The sequence below is a fragment of the Athene noctua genome, chromosome Z, assembly GCF_965140245.1.
Source record: "Athene noctua chromosome Z, bAthNoc1.hap1.1, whole genome shotgun sequence".
Taxonomy (NCBI): Eukaryota; Metazoa; Chordata; class Aves; order Strigiformes; family Strigidae; genus Athene; species Athene noctua.
The window spans coordinates 65,163,691-65,182,663 of NC_134077.1; the positions used below are offsets into that span (position 1 = coordinate 65,163,691).

Genomic DNA, 18,973 nt, shown 5'->3' on the forward strand with positions numbered 1-18,973 from the left:
GCGCCCATCTTCTTCCTCAGGCGCGGAGGCGGGAGCCGAGCCGTCCGTTTTCGGCAGGGCCCGCGCCGCCTCCCGCCCCCGACACCCCCCGCCGCCCGGTTGCGGTGTGCCGGTTGCTACCGCCTCGCCTGGGGGGAGGAGGGAGCGCGGCCGTATTTCCCGCGGCGGCGGCGGCGGCCGCTGCTGCTGCAGGCGGAGGTGGGCTGCGGGCCGGGCGCCAGCGTGGTGGGTAGCGAGGCGCCAGACCGCTGAGGGGGAGACAGGGCGGGCGGGCGCGCGGAGCTTTGCTTCCGCGCCATCGCGCCTGGGGCGGGGGGCGGACGCGACCGTGTGGCGGGAGCCGCGCCGGCGGGGAGCGGGGGGCGGCGGCCGCGCGAAGCAGAGCCACGCCGAGGCGCGGGGGCAGGCGGGCGCGCGCCCCTGGCTGCGTGCGGCCCGGCCCGCGTGGGCACGTGCGTGGCGGCGGGACCGCCAACGCGCCGCGGGTGGGGGCTGCGGGCGCCAGCGTTGGGCTCCCCGGGGGCCTTCGGCGGGCCGGCGCGCCGCGGTGTGCCCCGGCTGCCGGTCAGGGGGCCGCCGCCGCGGCGGAGCGCGCTGTTGATTTCCGTCTCCACCCCTCCCCCCCCCCCCCCCCGCCCGTGTTGCCCTTGTCTCCGCTCCCCCGCCCCGGTGTGTTTATCCCGGCAGCGGGACCTAGGGCGGCTGGCAGCGCGTCGGTGGCGGGGGCTGGAGGTGCAGACCCCTCCCCTCGGCCCAGTTCGCCGGGCGGCAAGAGAAACGTCGCTGAGAAAACATGAGCCGAGATTTCAAACCCGGAGACTTGATCTTTGCCAAGATGAAAGGTTATCCCCATTGGCCAGCCAGGGTAAGGCACCCGCCCCCCCCCCCCCCCCCCCCCCCGCAGGCCGCGACGCTCTCCCGCTCCGTACCCGTCCTCCGCGCTGTTCCGCACCCGCTTCCCCCGCTCCTCTCCTGCCGTGCGAGCTTTGTGTTGCCATCAGCGGTCTCGGACACCGCGAGCAGCGGTGCGGTGAAGCCGCGCTGCTCCTCCAGACCCCCCCACCGTGTGAGGGGGAGGGCGCGGCGGCGCCCCCCCGCTGGGAAGCGGCTTCCGGTCCGGCACGCCGGTGTGCTGCTGCCTTACGCTTGTCCGAAAGTCGCGTCTTCCTCCCTCGTAGTCGTTAGTTGTCCTAATTTCGTAGTTTAGCTTCTAGAGATGAAGATTGCTGGGTGGTAGCATGACGCTGGGACTGTGGAAGCACCTGGCTGTACAAAAATACCGTGCCTAAATAACTGCTCATTTTTGACGAAAGAAAACCGTGAAATTATGGGGTTACTTTTTACTTTTATAGTCAGCAGTTCCTACAGCGCATTCTGTAGAATAAGCTAAGTGTATGTGATAAGTTGTCCTTTTTTTGCGTTCTCCTGCTCGCTTGCAAGAGGCATGGCAAGTTCTGTGACTGCAGTAGGTCATTGGACAGTTGTGAAAATGTAGCTAAAAGACTAATTATGATGTACCCAACTAAAATGCTGGCTCAAGAATTGTTTTTTAAAAACTTCACTGACTTTTCCTTTTTGTAGCGCTTGACATTTGGGCTTGGGCAAGTTACCAGCTTAGCATAAAAGTAGGAAGGCTGTTGTTTATGCTGAAGGAGGGTGGTGTTTGGATGGAGTTGAATTGTGCCTTTTACCTGTAGCACGTTATGTGTGTCCTTTTTTAGAAAGGGATCCTGTGGAAAGTGTTGCTGTAACATGAGAGATGTTGCCATTTCCTATTGCTGCTAATACTGTTTTTGATTCTGCTGTATTTTTTAACTACAGTTAAAAAGAGGTCTTGAGACCTGTTTTAATTTTCTCAAGACTTTTTCTTTTTTAACATTTAACACTTTAACTTATTTTCTCCTAGACGGTTCTTAACTGTTGCTTGACTTAATCTGTCTTTCCCTTAGGTGGATGAAGTTCCTGATGGAGCAGTAAAGCCTCCTACGAATAAAATGCCTATTTTCTTTTTTGGCACCCATGAGACGTAAGTCCTTTATATTTAAGGGTCATTGGGTTTTTTTCATTGTAGAATGCCGTGACAAGAAGTTAATGGCTTGTCGGACTGTAGTTATTTTAAACTATAGTATTCAATAGCAGATGAACTCTTCCTAAACTAATCACTTTTGACAAGATACGCTTCTCTAGTATTTGCTTCAGGTATTTGGGGGAATGGTAGATCATAACTGTACCATGTACACTTTCCTCATCAAAAGTAAAAAAATCTTACGATGGTATGACTGATATGTTTTTCTTCACAGTTGTAGTCCTGTATATCCTCAAAATTGTCAATAACATATTCTCAAATAAAGTGAAATAAAGCTTAGAACAATGAAATAGACAAGATTTGAGAAACAAATAATCATGTTTTGGGTTTTTTGTTTGGGTTTTCTTTGGGTTTTTTCCTGGAGAGTATGGGATTGTGGGTGTTGCTTTTTCTGTAAGATCTGGAGAGAAAAATGAGGAAGTACAGTTAGCTTTATGCCTGACAATCTACAAATATTTATCTTCAGATACTTTCAGCAATGTTAGCATTTTGCAGTCATACAACATTTGAAAATATGCTGGGTTTTATGCAGTTCTGTCTTTTTGAAAATTATTATGTTTATAGCATGACTGGTTGTCCTAGTGTAGATTTCTAAGACTTTGCCCTGGTTTCAACTATGATAGAGTTAATTTTCTTCCTAGTAGCTGGTACTGTGCTGTGGTTTGAATTTAGTGTTATAGTAATGTTGATAACACACTGATTTTTTCGTTGTTGCTAAGTAGCACTTAATCCTAAGGTAAGGATTTTTCAGTTTCCTGTGCTCTGCCAGTGAGCAGGTGCACAAGAAGCTGGGAGGGAGCATGGCCAGAACAGGTCACCCAGACTAGGCAAAGGGATATTCCATACCATAGGATGTCATGCTCAGTACGCAAACTGGGGGGATCACTTCTCGCGTGTCAGTCGGCAGGTGGTGAACAACTACATTGTGCATCACTTGTCTTTTGCGGATTTTATTTCTCTTTTTATTATATTAATTTTCATTACAATAATTATTAGTATTGTATTTTATTATTGTTGTAGTTGTTATAGTATTTTATTCTGTTTTAGTTATTAAACTGGTCTTATGTCAACCTGTGAGTTTTACTTTTGTTCAATTCTCCTTCCCATCCCACTGGGAGTACAGAGGAATGAGCAAGGAGTTGTGTGATGCTTAGTTGCTGGCAGGGGTTAAACTACAACAGACTTCCATTTTAGTGCTATATTTGTTGTCTGATTTGTTTTTTTTTTTAAATCAAAAAGTACCAATGCCTATAATGGTGTGCTTTTAATTCTACTTTTTTTCATAGTAAAATGGCAAATGGTATGTAAGCAGGTCAGAGATAGAAGTTGTGTATGCAAGTACTCTTTCTTGCATTTTCTGGAAAGGCCTTGCTTTTTTTTCTTCATCTTATTTAATAATATCTATTGAAATTGCTTTAATCTGGTACTTTACATCTATCTTTTAGTAAGCCACGCTAAGACAAGATACATTCCTCTGTTGAATTAAAGAGTAAGCATCCTCTACTCTCTGATACTACTTGTTACTTGCTTAATTTTTTTTTAAGAAGTGCTTTCCCTGTGAAAAAGATTTCTATACGCTTGGCTCATATACCCATGCATTTATTTAGCTGTTTTCATCTTTCAGTAGCTTAGGTTTTTTAGTTTATATTTTGTTTTGTAGGTAAAGAGGCACTCCTGGAATTTGATTCAAGGTTGCAAGGTTTGAATCTTGTCCATTTTTTGATGGAAATTTTAAACAGTGCAGCAGACTACCATTTTCTTAATTTTTTTTCTCCCCAACATTTTTTTTTTTTTTTGGCAGCTGAAAGCACAATATTCCTTTGATCATGCCCTAGGTAATGTGCATGTCATTCTGGATTCTACTGGGGCTTTGTGCAGTTGTAAGTAAGTTAGGGGATGAAGATCGCATATAATGGAGAGTGAAGTAACGCCTTATTTAAAGCTTTAAAAATAACTTAGCAAATTTTGAGAAGCATCATGGCCTATTTTACATTTAGCTTATGCTTCTAAGATATGATTGAGTTTGGAAGGGGGTTTTTTTGTGGTGTACATGGGTAAATTTGAAATGTCTATTCCTCCCTCTGTGATATTGTTACAAAACAAAGTTTTACTGTGATCTGGTTTTTGTTAGGCTGTAGATTCAGGGTTACTACATTTCAGAGTTCCATACAATATACGAGAAACGTCTTGTCTCTGGTTTGTATACTTTGCAAAGTACAGGATGCTCCATGACCCAGCTGTCTTATGGCATTTGTTCTTTAAGCATGTCATGTACCTTGTGTTCCTTAGAGTGGTAGCAGGTGAAACTCGCATGCTTCTTGTTTTTACTTATTGTTGTTTACAGCAGATACCTGTAAGTAACAATAGGAAGGAGCAGATCAGGTAAAAAAGAATGCTATTCCATGGCATGTAATTTTTTTTAGGTTTGTAGCTGTAAATATTGACTTAGGGATCCATCAAGAATGTACTTTTTCTTGGGAAATAAGATAAATTTCGTAAATTTGTTCTCTGCTGGGCTTCTCCAAGTTACATACCTGTGTGAGATTAGACACTATGTACATCCATCATGTTAGTAGCCTGTACATATACAGCCTATCTTACTGTAAGTAGTGGCAACTCTGAATATCCAGATGATGAGTTTAATCATGCTAAAAAGTCCGTCTTATAAAGGATGACATTTTCTAACTGTGTGGATGGTTATAGTAGGAAAAGGAGTTGTGGAGAAAGTGAAAACAAGGCTAGCTTGAATAATTCTTACTTGACTTTTAAGAGTACTATTAATTCAGCTTTTCGTTTCACTGTAAACAGGTATAGACTGTTATGGCTGATCTTCACTAAGTTTTGTTGAAACAGAACTACATGTGTTGCTGTCTGTGTGCAGTGAACAGATACATGCTTCTTAAAGTATGCTTTGGGAATTTGGTTGAGGTTTGGTTTATTTCCATACTGTCTTCATGCAGCAACCCTTCCCTAAAAGAGAGTAATAAAATAGATACTATTTTAATAAAAGCTTTATTTGTATCTGTTGTGCCATTAAATCACATTAGTGCAAATTTTGATTGGTAACAGACAAACAGAAGGTTGCACTGAACTCTAGTTTCTGGATGCTGTGTGTTAATCTCTCTTCATTCAATTTTCTTGTTTGATTTTCATTTTAGTACGTGGGGATTTAACTACAGTGACCCAATAAGCTACATGACCCTTTCACAGTAGCCAGGGTTTGGTGTTTTTCATGAGCAATATGGGTAGATGCTTACAGACCTGGGAAAAATGCTTCTCTTCAGGGCATAGGAAAGAAGGAAGGCAATGTCTCCTATTTTTGTGTCTCCCGGATTCTGTTTGTCTTCCTCTCCATCCTTCTGGTCTGGTCAAGTAGGCCTTGCAGGTGTATGTTTCCCACAGTGGCTGAATCCTCTATAACCATCTCTTGCAAAGCAGTGGGTGATTTGTAGCCTGACCTGTCACAGTGGCTTACTTGATACTTTGTACATGTAGGTAAGTGTTTTTACTGCTGGAGGAGGAAATGCTTAAGATTTCTAGATTATAACATGGTGTGGGTTTTTTTGTTTAGTAGGTTTTAAGTCTCCAGGAGCTCATGTTTTAAAGATGATGAAGAAAATAGGAGAGTGGAGTTTAGAAGTATCTATTTAACTTTTCCATGATCTGACACTTCAGCAAGCAAGTATCTGCATGTGTCTAGGCACAGAGTGAAAATAAGAATGTACCACCAAAGCCTTGTGTTTCTGTTAGCAGTATGTTGATTGCTACAGTGAAATCCTAAATTGAAAGTTCATGAAAGTCGAGCAGGAATTAAAGTCTTTGTTCTTCAGCAAAAAACAGAATGTTGGTTGTCAATCCTATGTTACCTTGGTTTCTCAAGTTTAACTTAGAAGCTAGTGGAAGAAGTGGTGTGGATACTATGACTTTGACATATGAGAAAAGCTACTAGGCTAAAAGCTTTAGTTACAGAGTTTACTGTAGGGGTAGTGATATGCTGGAGTGGTGTTTAACTGGCAAAGATACACAGGCAGTCTTAAGACCTCTACTACAAGAGTAGCTTAAATAAAAAATTTTTTCAATGTTTACTTCATCAAGAAAAGGATTGGAGGAGAAACTTAAGGAACAGTTTAAAGTTTTTATTGCTTAAGTTCAGTAAATCAAGTTGAGGCCCTATTGCCACACACTGAAAAACTACTGAATTAATGCTGAATTACATAGCATTTTTACAAAGATGTGGGCAGTCAGCGTATGCTAGTGTTACTTTTTCATGTCAAATACACTAAAAAGTCTTAAATTTTGTATTTTAACTGGATTATTTTTAGTTTAATAACTTTGAAAGTTTGCTTTGTTAGCTTGGAGCAATGTCTTCTCCTTTAAATTGTTTTCTTGCCTTACATTGTCCAAATTGAAGGATTCTTTATACTTTTAAGTCTGTTTGTTTGCTTTTTTTCCAAGGAAGCAATTGCTCTTTCTTTTTGTTTGGAAACTACTCAGTTTTTAATTGTTCCAGTTCACAGTGGTTGGTTGTCGTATCAGCTGCAATCTTAAGATGCAGCATTAGCTGTTTCTTGCTCAGACACTCAGCACCCTGGTTAGGAGGGGGTCTATATGTGTGGTGGTAGTAATGGAAAACTTGGGCTGTTGAAGACAAAAGTTGAGAGAACTAAAGACATTTATGTAGCAGAACTAGTTGTTGCAATAGTAATGAATTTCATGTCTTAATAACATTTGGTGCTTACTTGCTTGAAAAGGTGAACTGTTGAAAATGTGCAATTTTGTTCTTTTTGTTCTTATTCTCCTTAAGGGCATTTTTGGGACCAAAAGACATATTTCCTTATGCTGAAAATAAAGATAAATATGGCAAACCAAATAAAAGAAAGGGTTTTAATGAAGGGTTGTGGGAAATTGACAACAATCCCAAAGTGAAGTTCTCTCATCAACAGGTAAGTTATGCAGAGTCTGCAAATCTTTGTTGCTATACTGTTGGGGAAAAAACGCAGTGAATATTTCACTGCTGTAGAGTAATGAGTTATTGCTGCTGTTTTAACTGTGGGTTAGACCATTTTTTAATTATTTTTTTTTACTTGGTCTCTAGTATTAATAGCATAAGAGATGAGGGTGGTGTTTAACTGGGGATATTGGTTCATTTTAGTGAGCTCATGAGGAAACATACTGACAGTTTCAGAGCGCAAAGCTAAATGTTTAACACTTTTAACAGTACATACCAAGTTTTATTATAGCTATATATATATATACTCATTTATAACTATATACATTTCTAAAGTACTTATCTTTGGAACTGTATGACTGTGCTTGAAAAGTGTTTGTTTTTTTTGAATCTCAGTCACACTGCTTCTTTTTGTCTTCTAAACCCAAGTGCTTTTCTCAGCAAGTATCCTTGCAAGATTTCAGTACATGCTTTCTTAGCATATAGTGTTTTCCTTCTAGTGGTTGGAAGCAGTGGGATGCCTGCCTTTTGGCCCCAAACTGTCACATGACTTGATTCAGTTTTTGTCCATCAGTAGTTCCTTGTTTCTTGCCCTCTTGGTAAATACTCCAAGCTTAAACTGGAGCTATGCAGTGCTACCCATAAAAAGACCCAAATTTAATCTGAAGACAAAAGAAATTGTCTTGCTCATTTTTGTCTTTCCCTGTCTGCTCTGAACATTCTGTAGCCTCTTGGTTTTGCTATGTACACTGGGCCCTGGTCACATATTGGGCCTTCTAGGCAATGCTGCAGTAATAATAAAGAACTGGTATTTTTTGGTGGTATTTGCTGCTCTTACATGACATGCCAGATTGCCATTTCAGCAGCAGTTAATCCCTGTTTCATAAGATATCACAAGTGTGTTTCTAGCTTGAAGGAGAATGTGGATAAAGACTTAGGGAGTTTCTGAAGTAGAATCGAGAGGTAAGATGATGTACTCCAGATGTACACCTTTTCTGCTCTGGGATATGCAAAGATGCTAATCCCCTCATCACAGTGGGAAGGGTTGTATTAATAAGGGAGAGATTATTTTTGCTACCACAAAATGTGAGTCAGTATACCTTCCTGCTGGGTTTTTTTGTGAGTGTTCAGGAGAGATACTCAGTGGATGGCTGAGGTCATTGTGAACTATAACTCAGTTGTATGTTACCAGTCATTCTAACAATGTGAAAATCTGAGTATAAACAATCAACGTTAACAAGCTTTATCTAATATTTTTGTTTCACAGCAGGAATCAGTAACTTCAATTGAACAGTGCTCTGGGTCGCTTTTATAGCATCTCAGAGATTCCTAAATATATTTCCAATTTGAAATACACAAAACATGCTGTCAAGAGATAGATACAGACTGTTTTCTTTGTCTAGCAGCTTTTCTACCACATAGTCCTTTCTACCTTTTGAGTTCCATTCACTTCAGCTTCAGTGACAGCTTTTTCACAGGGTCTTTCCATGAACTGGTCAGGTTCTGTCTAAAGCAATGGGGTTGTTCTTTGCTATTTTTTCCCCACTATTTCTTTTTTTAAAAAAAAGTTTCTGGAAGAAGAAACTTTTCTTAATAGGGTTATTTTAACTGGAGTACTGTGTCCATTTCTGTGCTACTTAGTACAAGAGAGATACAGACATACTGGAGAGAGAGTCCCATGAAGGGCAACAAAAATGGACTAGAGCATCTCTGCTGTGAGGAAAGTCTGAGAGAGCTGGGACTGTTCAGCACCAGGCAGCTCAGGGGTGATCTCATCAATGTATACAAATACCTAAAGGGAGGTTGCAAAGAAGCAGAGCCAGGCTTTTTTTGGTGGTGTCCAGTGACAGGACTAGAGGCAGTGGGCACAAACTGAAATACAGGAGGTTCCCTCTGAGCATCAGGAAATACCTTTGCACTGTGAGGGTGACCAAGCACTAGCACAGGTTGTCCAGGGAGGCTCTGGAGTCTCCATCCTTGGAGATATTCAGAAGCTATCTGGACATGGTTCTGGTCAGCCAGCAGGGTGGCCCTGCTTGAACAGAAAGGTTGGACCAGATTGAACTACAGAATTAATGAAGTAATGCAGTAGACTTGTGCAACTTTTCTTCTGAATTGACACCTTATCTTAACTTCAGAAAGCCTTTCTTTTGATAGCCACCTCTTTCTATTCTGTGCTATGCATTGTTAAAAGCAAGTTTTATTTGGAGTTTATGAGGAAACTTATACCTGTTTTAAGGGTAGAGGGGTGGTTGAAATTGGCTTCTGAGTCCCCACCTTCCCATCTTTAGCAAAGAGGGGTATGGTACAGTCAGGAAAAGACTCGTATCAGGGAATTTGGCACAATTTAGCCAATTGGTGTAAGCTTTTTCTTACTGATTCTGATAATGAGAAACAAAAACAAACACTTAGAGAAACATGCCTCAGTTTCCCTCTGGCCACCTCTGCTCCCCCCTCGCTGGTCTCCAGTCTTCTCACCACACATCACAGATGGTCCCTTTGGTGAGACAATGGCAGCACAGGGGACAGAGGCTGGTGTGTAGCAGTTACTTTGCTTTTGCTGTTGCTTGCTTCTTAGTGACTCGGGTGTGTACTTCTCCATAGGCTACAGTCCCCTCAGAGCTGTCCCTTCTGGCTCCTCTCTGTCCCTGCTCAGGCAACTCATTGGGACTGGAGCCTGGCTTGGGTGACTCCTCATGTGTCTTCCCTTTCCAGCATCCCTCCTGCACTGGCATCTGTTTTGCCTCGGTGTCCCTCATGCTCTGCATGCATGTCTTTGTGTGCATCCCACTTCTGTGGCATCTCTTTGGTTCTTGGGCAGCTGCTCTTCTCCTCGGTGACTCTCCTTCCTGTAGTTGTGTTGGCAGGGGTGCTCTAGTCAGCGCAGTTTGGTGCATGCTGTGGGTCAGTTTGCCTGTTGCCAAGCCAGCTGGGATGGGTTGTGACTAGCTTCAGGGCAGTCCCAGACTGGGTTTCATACAGGTTCCAAACACCAATACCCACCAACTGTTTTCCCTGGTGCAGCGTGTGAGAGAGGATCGGTGTAGGCAGTGAGTGATCTCAATATTGAAGACAAGTAGTTGGTTATGAAGACTGAGAGTAAAGGTAACATAAGTATACTGATAAGTGAAGACACTATTTTTCAAACAATATTTTAAAATAGAATAGTGTATTACACTTACTAGTATGCTGCAGTATTCAGTTCACATTGGTGAATGGACAGATTTTTTAGCTGAGGTCTTGGAGATGAATTAACGTGTCTTAAGATATTCCTTGATACCTATATTTGATCTACATAAAATTCTTCTTTTTAAAAGAAGATTCTTAAAGTACAGCACAGTTACTGGACAGTAGCAGGGAAGACATTCAGTTGTCAAAGCCTAAAAATTCAGGGTGAGTGGATAATTTTGTGTTTGGCCACACAGCAGGTAAGGTCAGAGGGGAGTGGGTAAATCACGTGGAGATATTGGCAAAATTCAATTTTTACTCTGGTTACAAGATAAAGTGACAGACTTGTCAGCTACTCATACAGAGGGATTCACTTGCGTTTTTTTTTTTTTATTTTCTGTCCTTTTACTGGCATATTTTGTCTTGGTAAGTCCTTCTGAGAGCCACATTTTTTGTTTAACTGCCAGAACTGGCTGGAATGTTCTGAAAGCAGTACTTATTCTTTGCAGATGTTGCTTGTAACTGCTCGTAAGGGAGGTGGAGGGCAGAAGGGAGCTTGCGGCTTGGGCTTAAATCCAAAACCACTTCCTCAGTGGGGGAAAAATTAAAGCATTGGGAGTTCTGCCAGCTTTGTTTGAAGGAGCTAATATTTAAGAGTGAGAATGCTATCCACAGTGTAATGGAATAAAACCCAGTCATTTTGGCTTCACCTTCTTTATGTTTTTAACTTTAATTCTTTAGCCTTTATTAAACTTTTTTTCATGCTCATCTTTTCAGGAACGGGTAGTTGGCTCACTTAGGGTTATAGCTCTTTTAAAAATGCAGTAGCATCACAAGTTGTATTTGACCAAACTTTTTTTTTTTTTAATTATACGTAAGAAAAAACTTATATTGCAGTATTTTTAGTGTGAAAATAAGTTATTATAGCATCAGAGCTTGAAAGTTTGATAGTGAGAATGCAGTTTAAACTGAAGCATGGAAATTAATGAAATAAGATATATTTTAATATTGTTGTGGCTCTAATAAGGGTTTCCTTATCATGATGCTTTCTTCAGTAACATACATGTGGCAGAACACCTCTCAGTATCATTAGTCTGTAGTTCAGGAAGGGTTTTAGATCTAATTTTTCGTGTTTTTATATTGAAGTCCCATCCAGCCATTAACACTCCTCTCAAAGAAACTGTTCAGGAGCCTGCTGAGGGGAGTGAAGAAAAACCAGGAGCCAAAAGAAGAAAGTCTTCTGTACCAAAAGTAAGTGGCTGTGTTTTGTTCTACCAGTCAAAATTGTATTGCCAAGTTTTTACTTAAATAATTGTGTTTTACTGTTGTAACTGCTTGTCTTCGCTTTTTTTTCAGACATACATATAGTAATATTTTTGTCCTCTGTACTCCTAAGCTACTGTACATGTTTTTGAAAATAAATTTCTTTACCAGTCTATATTTCTAAATTGTAACAAACTAAATTCCTACAGTACATCCTAGGCAGGAGAAGGTGGAAGTGAACACTAAGATTTAATTTTAAGTTTCCCCTTCTGTTTTTGAAGGCTTTAATATCATAGACAAGTATGACTGTCTGTTTCAATTATGACAGTTTTTCTTGAAAAGCCTAACAGAACATTAGGTTCTGTCTGTGCTGAAAGGGTTCTTCAGTGTACTTGACTGAACAGATAATACGAATCAGTTTGAATTAGGCATTGTCCTGATTTTTGGGTGGGATAATTTTCTTCCTAGCAGCTGCTATAGTGTGGTGGTTTGGATTTAGTGTGAGAATAATGTTGATAACACACCAGTGTTTTAGTTGTTGCTAAGTAAGTAGTGCTTATCCTAGGGTAAGGATTTTTCAGTTTCCTGAAATGCTTTCACTCTGCCAGTGAGCAGGTGCACATGAAGTTGTGAGAGAGCATGGCCGGGACAGGTGATTAAAACTAGTCAAAGGAATATTCTATACCATAGAGTGTCTTTCTCAGTATATAAACTGGGGGGGAGTTGGCTGGGGTGGGGCTGCAGATTGCCACTTGGGCAGTGGGTGGTGAGCACTTCTATTGTGCATCACTTGTCTTTTCTTGGGTTTTATTTTTCTTTTTGTTATATTCCTTTTCATTACAATTCTTGCTATTTATTGTTGTTATATTTTATTCTATTCTAGTTATTAAACTGGTCATATTTCAACCCACAAATTTTACCTTTTCTTTTGATTTTTCTCCCCATCTCACTGGGAGCAGTGAGGAGTGAGTGAGTGGCTGCCTGGAGCTTAATTTCTAGCTGGTGTTAAACCACAACAACATATCTTCAAGTAGTTGGGAATATTGCACTGATAGCCTTGTGCCTGAGTTGCTTTGTTCGATGTTGAAATTTTAAGAACTGTAGCTACTTTAAAAGGGAATTTCACAAAAGGGTCTTGCTGGTGGGACAATCAATAAATTGAAGTTGAGAGAATGAACTGCGTATCTAAAAAACATGTACATACATAGACTGCAAGGAAGTGTTGATTATTTTCAAGTAAATCATTACAAACTCTTGATTTTTCAAGTCTTAACTGCTCACCTAAGTTGAAAACTAATATTTTAAAGTTTAAAGAAAACCCCAACAAAATCAGAAAAAAAGTGTAGATTACACCAGTTATCACTAATTACTCTCTCACATGAGAAAACAACTTCTTATGTCTGTTTACTACCTTAAGTCTTTGAGTAGAATGATACTCTTTGCTAAATGTGGTCTGCAACTTGGATACCCATCTGTGTATAATAGATAAACAGTGATACAAATGAATCTTGAATGTTGGCATGAACATGTAGTACTCATGTACTGGTGATATTGTGAAAAGTGTAGTTATGTTATCCTGAACAGTGAAATTTAAGTTCACCGTAGTAGATTGCTGTATTTTGACCTATTCTGACAATCATCTGCAATTGTGTACCAGAGAAAGTGGTTCTGCCTTAGGCTTTTAATGTGTACCTCAGAAAGGGGTGTATCTACAGACTTAAACTATTTAAAATGAAAAGTAGCCTGACGGTTATTAGCATGTTATTCTCTTTTCACTATGAAATATTTTTTAATGTATTTTTTCTACTCTCTGTTGAATCCCTTTGCAGTTATCTCCTAAGGGAGATAGTAACTTACCTACAGAAGTTGAAACAGAAGAAAAGGAGATGGAAATTTCAAAAGAAGGTGATCTACCTTCTGAAAAAAACAGTAAAGAAGTATGTGAAAGCTTTTCTATGTACTGAAGAATATCTTAATGTTACGCTTATTGATGTAAATATATTACTGAGTATTAAGAAGCTACCGTTAGTTAGCTACAGCTAACTAACAACAGCTACAGCTGTTTAACTATATAAAACTTCATGTGTATTCATTCATGGTTATACCTCTCACTGAAGCTAACAGGAATTGAAGTTTTCAGAAAGGACTCTTTTAGTCTGGCTGTGTGTAAGTTCACTTAAAACAGTGTGGTTTTTATCGCTTACTCTGCATTGCAAATGTACTTTTTTAAAGCACTAGATAAAAACCTCGGCAGATTTAAAGACTATCCTGATTACCATATAATCAGGATTTTAATAATTGAAAAATAGGATGTGTCTTCATATGCATTACAGGATTCTTGTCTAAATTATGTGCTAGAGGCTTCAGTTGTGGAAAAAAAATAGAATAATTTAAAATACATCTTTGTTTTGTTAAGACTCTTAGCACCATTTTTTAATCTTCACAGGATGTGGTGAAAACAAATGATGCTTCTATTCTTAAAGTTGCTAGAAGAGGAAGAAAAAGAAAGGTAACAATATGTTGAATTACTTCACCTTACTGGAATTTTTGGATGTGATGATGCTGGATATTTACTTTCTTTAATGACAGATTATGTGTAATTCTTAAGTGCCTGAAACCCTCCTTCCCCCTTTCAGATGGCTGAAAGATTTGTAGGAATGAAAGGTTTCATAGAGGGTGTTTTGCAAGTCTTAATTCTATTTGAAGTTAATGTAGAGTAGGGAGTTCCCATGTTTTCCCAAACAGTCCCTTGCATGTATGCAAAATGAATATATAAACTGTTGCTAATAAATTAGTCTGTTTTGAAGCTCTGAAAAATCGTTTGAACTTCTTCCTTACATTGAAGTAACACCTGACATATTCGCTTGTTTAATGAGATTGTGATTTTGTAGTGTCTTCAACCTGGGAAAAATTGGAGTTACTTTGAAAGAGTCAGTTCAACCTGCTTGCTCAGCATGCTCTAGCCTTAATGTTCATCTGGTCACACAGCAAGCCAGATCAGGGCACTGATCCAACTAAAAACTAGATTAAAGTGGGGCAGAGTTTAATTTTAATTTGAAACCATTTAACTTGTAACATTAGTGCTGACAGCAGGGATGGGGATGAATGTGAAGTAACTTTAGTATGGTTGTCACAGGTAAGTAGCATTCAGAGTATCATTTGCTCCACAAAAAAGAAAGATAAGTGTTTGGATGCTCATACACAAATGACCTGAATATTTTAAAAACAGAATTTAAAGAATGCCTTCTTTAAAAGAAATTTTATAAAAATCTAAAATAAAATTCAAAGCTGCTGTTCTGAAACAGCAAGAAGTTGAAAGAGTGTCTGACCATGCATACATATGATTGCAGCTTGTAAATGGGAGAGAAGCCTCACAGATAACACACAAAAAAATCTCATTTTTTTTTAAAAAAAAACAGTCAAATCCTGCGGTTGTGGTGTTTTTTCTTTTGTTTTGTTTGACATGAGGGGGGTTTTTTGCATCATAAGGCACTAGGCCTAAGAACATTTCCTCTGTCAATATTTATTGGCTTCAGCTGACAGACTTATGTTGGCACGTGCTGTGTGTGGCAAGGGGTTTAACCAGGAATTTGCATTACTGCAGGCCATTGCTGAACAGAAAAACATAGTATTTCAATGGGTGTGTGGTGTATGCTTGTGTCTCAGAAAAGAGGGTTGGCTGTGCAGTTGTATGACTGAATGCATTTCTTACTTTCCTTAAAAAGCACGGTGCATTTTTTCCCTCAGTTTGTGAAAAAACATTCTAACAGGTATTTTGCTGTCATTTGTTGGACTAGGTAGGTCTTTTCCAACCTAGATGATTGTGTGATTTAAACAGCCTTTCTGTAGGCTGATGGAAAGCACAGTTGATATGAGATGTACCTCTACACTGTTCTTAAGTTTGTTCTTTCAAATTGCCTTTTATTATAGGTATCCACAAAGAATATTAAGATAAACATGTATTTGCCTATAACTTTTGTGTTGCTGCTAGCTGATGCTCCTGTATCCAGGACACTATGTGAATATCTTCTCCAGTTCGAATTTTTCTCAATTCTTTGTATGTATGGATATGGAATGTTTCTGCTGGCAGATATGTATCCTTTCATCAAGATATTCTTCTGTCATAAGTTCTAGCTGTCTTTACAACCCAACCTCCCTAAAATGATTATGCACATGAATGTCCTTGTGTGTGGTTAGTGCAGTTCAATGTACAATTTTTCGTTGTAATTGCTGTAGAGATAGAAGCAGGTGCTTTTCTGAATAGCTCCACCTACTGGCTTGATAATTTGATGCAGCTAGGATAGATGGCATCTAAAAGAGAGTATTTGTGTGTGTGTGTGCATAAATATGAACTTACATGCTTAAAAATGGGTTTTGGTATGCTGTTATGGTGATCTTAAAAATACTTACAAATAATCTTTCCTTTGTTGTACCAAGATAGTTTATTGTTCTGAAGATGAATGGGCTGGTTGCAGTTACATGAAACATTACACTATTAGGTAGTGATGGTATGGAGAGGGTAAAATTAGTGATATTTAAATATAATATATTATACTAAATTCAGAAAAATTTTCATGTGTAGAAACAATATCATAATAATGCATTTCTAGAAGTTTAAAACAGTTGTTTGATAAAATAATTGAGATATTGGTGCCCTGTGCTTTCTCACTTGTGAAATTCATTCTTTAAATTAGGCTGAAAAACAAGTTGAAGCTGAGGAAGCAGCAGCAGTGGCAACAGCAGCAGTGGCAGCAGCAGCAGTGGCGGCGGCGGCAGTGGCAGCAGTAGCTCCTGTGCCAGGGTCTCCAAAAGTAAGCCCAAAAAGAGGAAGACCAGCAGGTAACTTTAAACCAAAGATTTATTTTTTTTTACCATAGAAATAGCTTAGTAGAATTAGTGAGGGAGTTGTCTCTTTCTGCTAAAGAGTACAGTATTTTCTCATGCTAAAGGTAGTCTTTGCTAAGAGATTGTAATGAGAAAACATCAGAAAACATCTCATCTTAAGATGATAAATTTGGGACATAAATGGATTTAAATTCTCAGCATTATTGCCCAGTCCTCTAAATAAGACTTGCTGGTTTTGGGTACAAGTATCGCCTTTAGAAAAGGTGCCTTTGTAGAATGCTGCTAAATATAGATAAAAGATCTCTTTGTGTGTTGTTACTCCACAAACGTGTTTATATTCATTAAAGGTCTATAAAATACTTTAATTGTGTTAGAATATCCATATAACACAAGGAAAAGAACTGGGGTTACACAGAGCCTGTAGGTGGAGCTCAGAGGACAGTAACAAAAAAAAAGAGCTGGAGAGACTTGCTTAAAAAGATGTTTACGGCAGTCTGTGTACATTGATAGGCAAATTAAAATAAGGTAAACTTATTTTAAAATGTATAGTTAGAACCATTTGGTAATTCTGCAGTGCTTGTTTCTTTGAAAGCAGCAATGATTAAATTCATCAAAATTTTTGTGGTAAGCTTGCGGATATTCTTGAATTGATCATTAGTACATTGGAAAACAGTTCTTGCAGCAGTTAAGTACATTGTATGAACATCTAGTCTAGAGAACATAATTTATACTCATTGCATCTGTTGACAGTATGAAAATTACTTGTAGAAAATGCAACCACAATTAACTAGACTTAATTACTTTTGCCTTGGAAGCTGTGAGGAAATTAAGTATTACTACAGCTACCCTCCACACCTCGTTTCATTGTAAATACTACATGTATATTTTTAACATTTGAATATGTTATTACCTTGACAGATTTTTTGTTTGTTTTTACTAACTGCTGTCTGTAAGAGCAGGAAAGGATCTTGGATCTTTAAGATATGCTTTCATCTCCTGTATAAAATACCTTTTTGAAACACCTTTTCTGGTGTTGATATGATGCATGCATCTCTTGTTTAAGTGCTCCATGCTAACACCAACAGGAGTTTAACTACTGAGTATTAGGTTTCCTAACCACATATTCACTGCATCACCAGACAAGCATTTAAAGAATTTAAGTGCCAAGAAGGCAGAAAAGCTATTTGTCTTACTCCTAGCAATATGGTGAATCTGAGAAAATGCAAAGTTTTGCTCTGTACTGTAATGTGGGAATAGAACTTCTTGACTTCAAGAAAACTTGAAGAGAAAACTCTTAAGAAGACTTAACTTCAAGAAAAGTGATGGAAGCCCCATGTTAGGTCAGAAAATATTGGCAGAGTGCATAAATGTGAACACTAAATTACTTCTTTCCATTCTGTAATTTCAGCCCTTCTCATTTTCTGATTTGAGACTTTTTCATATTAGTTACGCAACATGTGAAACAAATCTTAACTGCACAGAGTGCAAAAAATACAAGAATTGGTAGTTGGAGCCTGTGGCTAAGAGACCACCAAAGTTTTTAAAAAAACTACCAACACTTTCATTTTTCAGGGATCTTGATTAAAGTTTGGTACTCAACGCTTGAATTTTGTATAATAACAAAGTTAGGGTATATATTTTGATATAAGCATAGTTGCTGTCTGAATAAGAATCTTTTGTCATGAACAAGGAGCAGATGGTGGGTGTGGACTAACCTGTTATTTCTCTATATATACTAGCTTCTGAAGTAAAGGTTCCAAAACCAAGAGGCAGACCAAAGTTGGTGAAACCCCCTTGTCTTTCAGAGAGTGACTTGTGAGTGTTCTGTTTTGTTTCTCAATATAAAGCTGCTTCGTTGTAAACCATGTTGTTCCTTATGTTAAAATTTTGTAATTACTACTAAGTTCCTGACAGGGTTTTGCCCCTTAGTATTCAGTATTAGTTACTGTTTGCTTTGATGTTGTTATTTACAGCTCAGGTAATTAATACACAGTAACTGAAGGTAGTACATTTCTGGAACAAGAGACAGAAGATCTTAACCTTCTTAACTTGTAAAATCTGTGCAAAATTCCTTGTATGCTGACTGAAGAGAAAAAGATATTTATTAAGAGACAAGACAAGATCATGCAAAACTAAAACAGTGAATTTTTTACATTTTTGTTTCGGAAATCTATTCTGATGGAATTCCAACACTATTTGTTACCTAAATTTTGTTTTTATTCTCTTCAGTTCTTGTGTCAAGTCCTTAATGGTTCTAGTAACTGAAGATGAGCATTAGCATAGTTTTCTATAGATTAGCAGATGCGCAGTTTCAGTATATCACAGAATCGTGGAATGATTTAGGTTGAAAGGCATCTTCAAGATGATCTAGCTCCAACCCCCCTGCCGTGTTCAGGGACACCTGCCACTAGCCCAGGTTGCTCAAAGCCCCGTCCAACCTGGCCTTGAACACTGCCAGGGAGGGGGCAGCCACAGCTGCTCTGGGCAATCTGTGCCAGTGTCTCACCACCCTCACAGGAAAGAATTTCTTCCTTAGATCTCATCTAAATCTACCCCCTTTCAGTTTAAAACCATTACCCCTTCTCCTGTCACTACACCACGGGAGAAAGAGTCCCTAGTCATACTTCCTGTAGCCCCCTTTAAGTGCTTGATGGCTGCTATAA

At 39.4% G+C, this 18,973-nt stretch overlaps 1 protein-coding gene across 2 annotated transcripts in view; it reads left to right on the forward strand.

The window, feature by feature from the left end:
- The window catches only part of PSIP1 (PC4 and SRSF1 interacting protein 1), a 37,620-nt gene continuing 18,647 nt past the window's right edge, over positions 1–18,973 (forward strand). The window contains exons 1-9 of one of the 2 annotated variants that reach the window (XM_074933257.1): positions 1–225; positions 688–865; positions 1,950–2,026; positions 6,891–7,029; positions 11,349–11,453; positions 13,295–13,402; positions 13,912–13,974; positions 16,160–16,304; positions 18,050–18,125. In XM_074933257.1, the coding sequence (XP_074789358.1) occupies positions 794–865; positions 1,950–2,026; positions 6,891–7,029; positions 11,349–11,453; positions 13,295–13,402; positions 13,912–13,974; positions 16,160–16,304; positions 18,050–18,125 (785 nt within the window). In that variant the 5' untranslated portion in view covers positions 1–225; positions 688–793. The remainder of the gene's footprint in view (positions 226–687; positions 866–1,949; positions 2,027–6,890; positions 7,030–11,348; positions 11,454–13,294; positions 13,403–13,911; positions 13,975–16,159; positions 16,305–18,049; positions 18,126–18,973) is intronic. The other variant, XM_074933258.1, reaches the window with a different exon arrangement.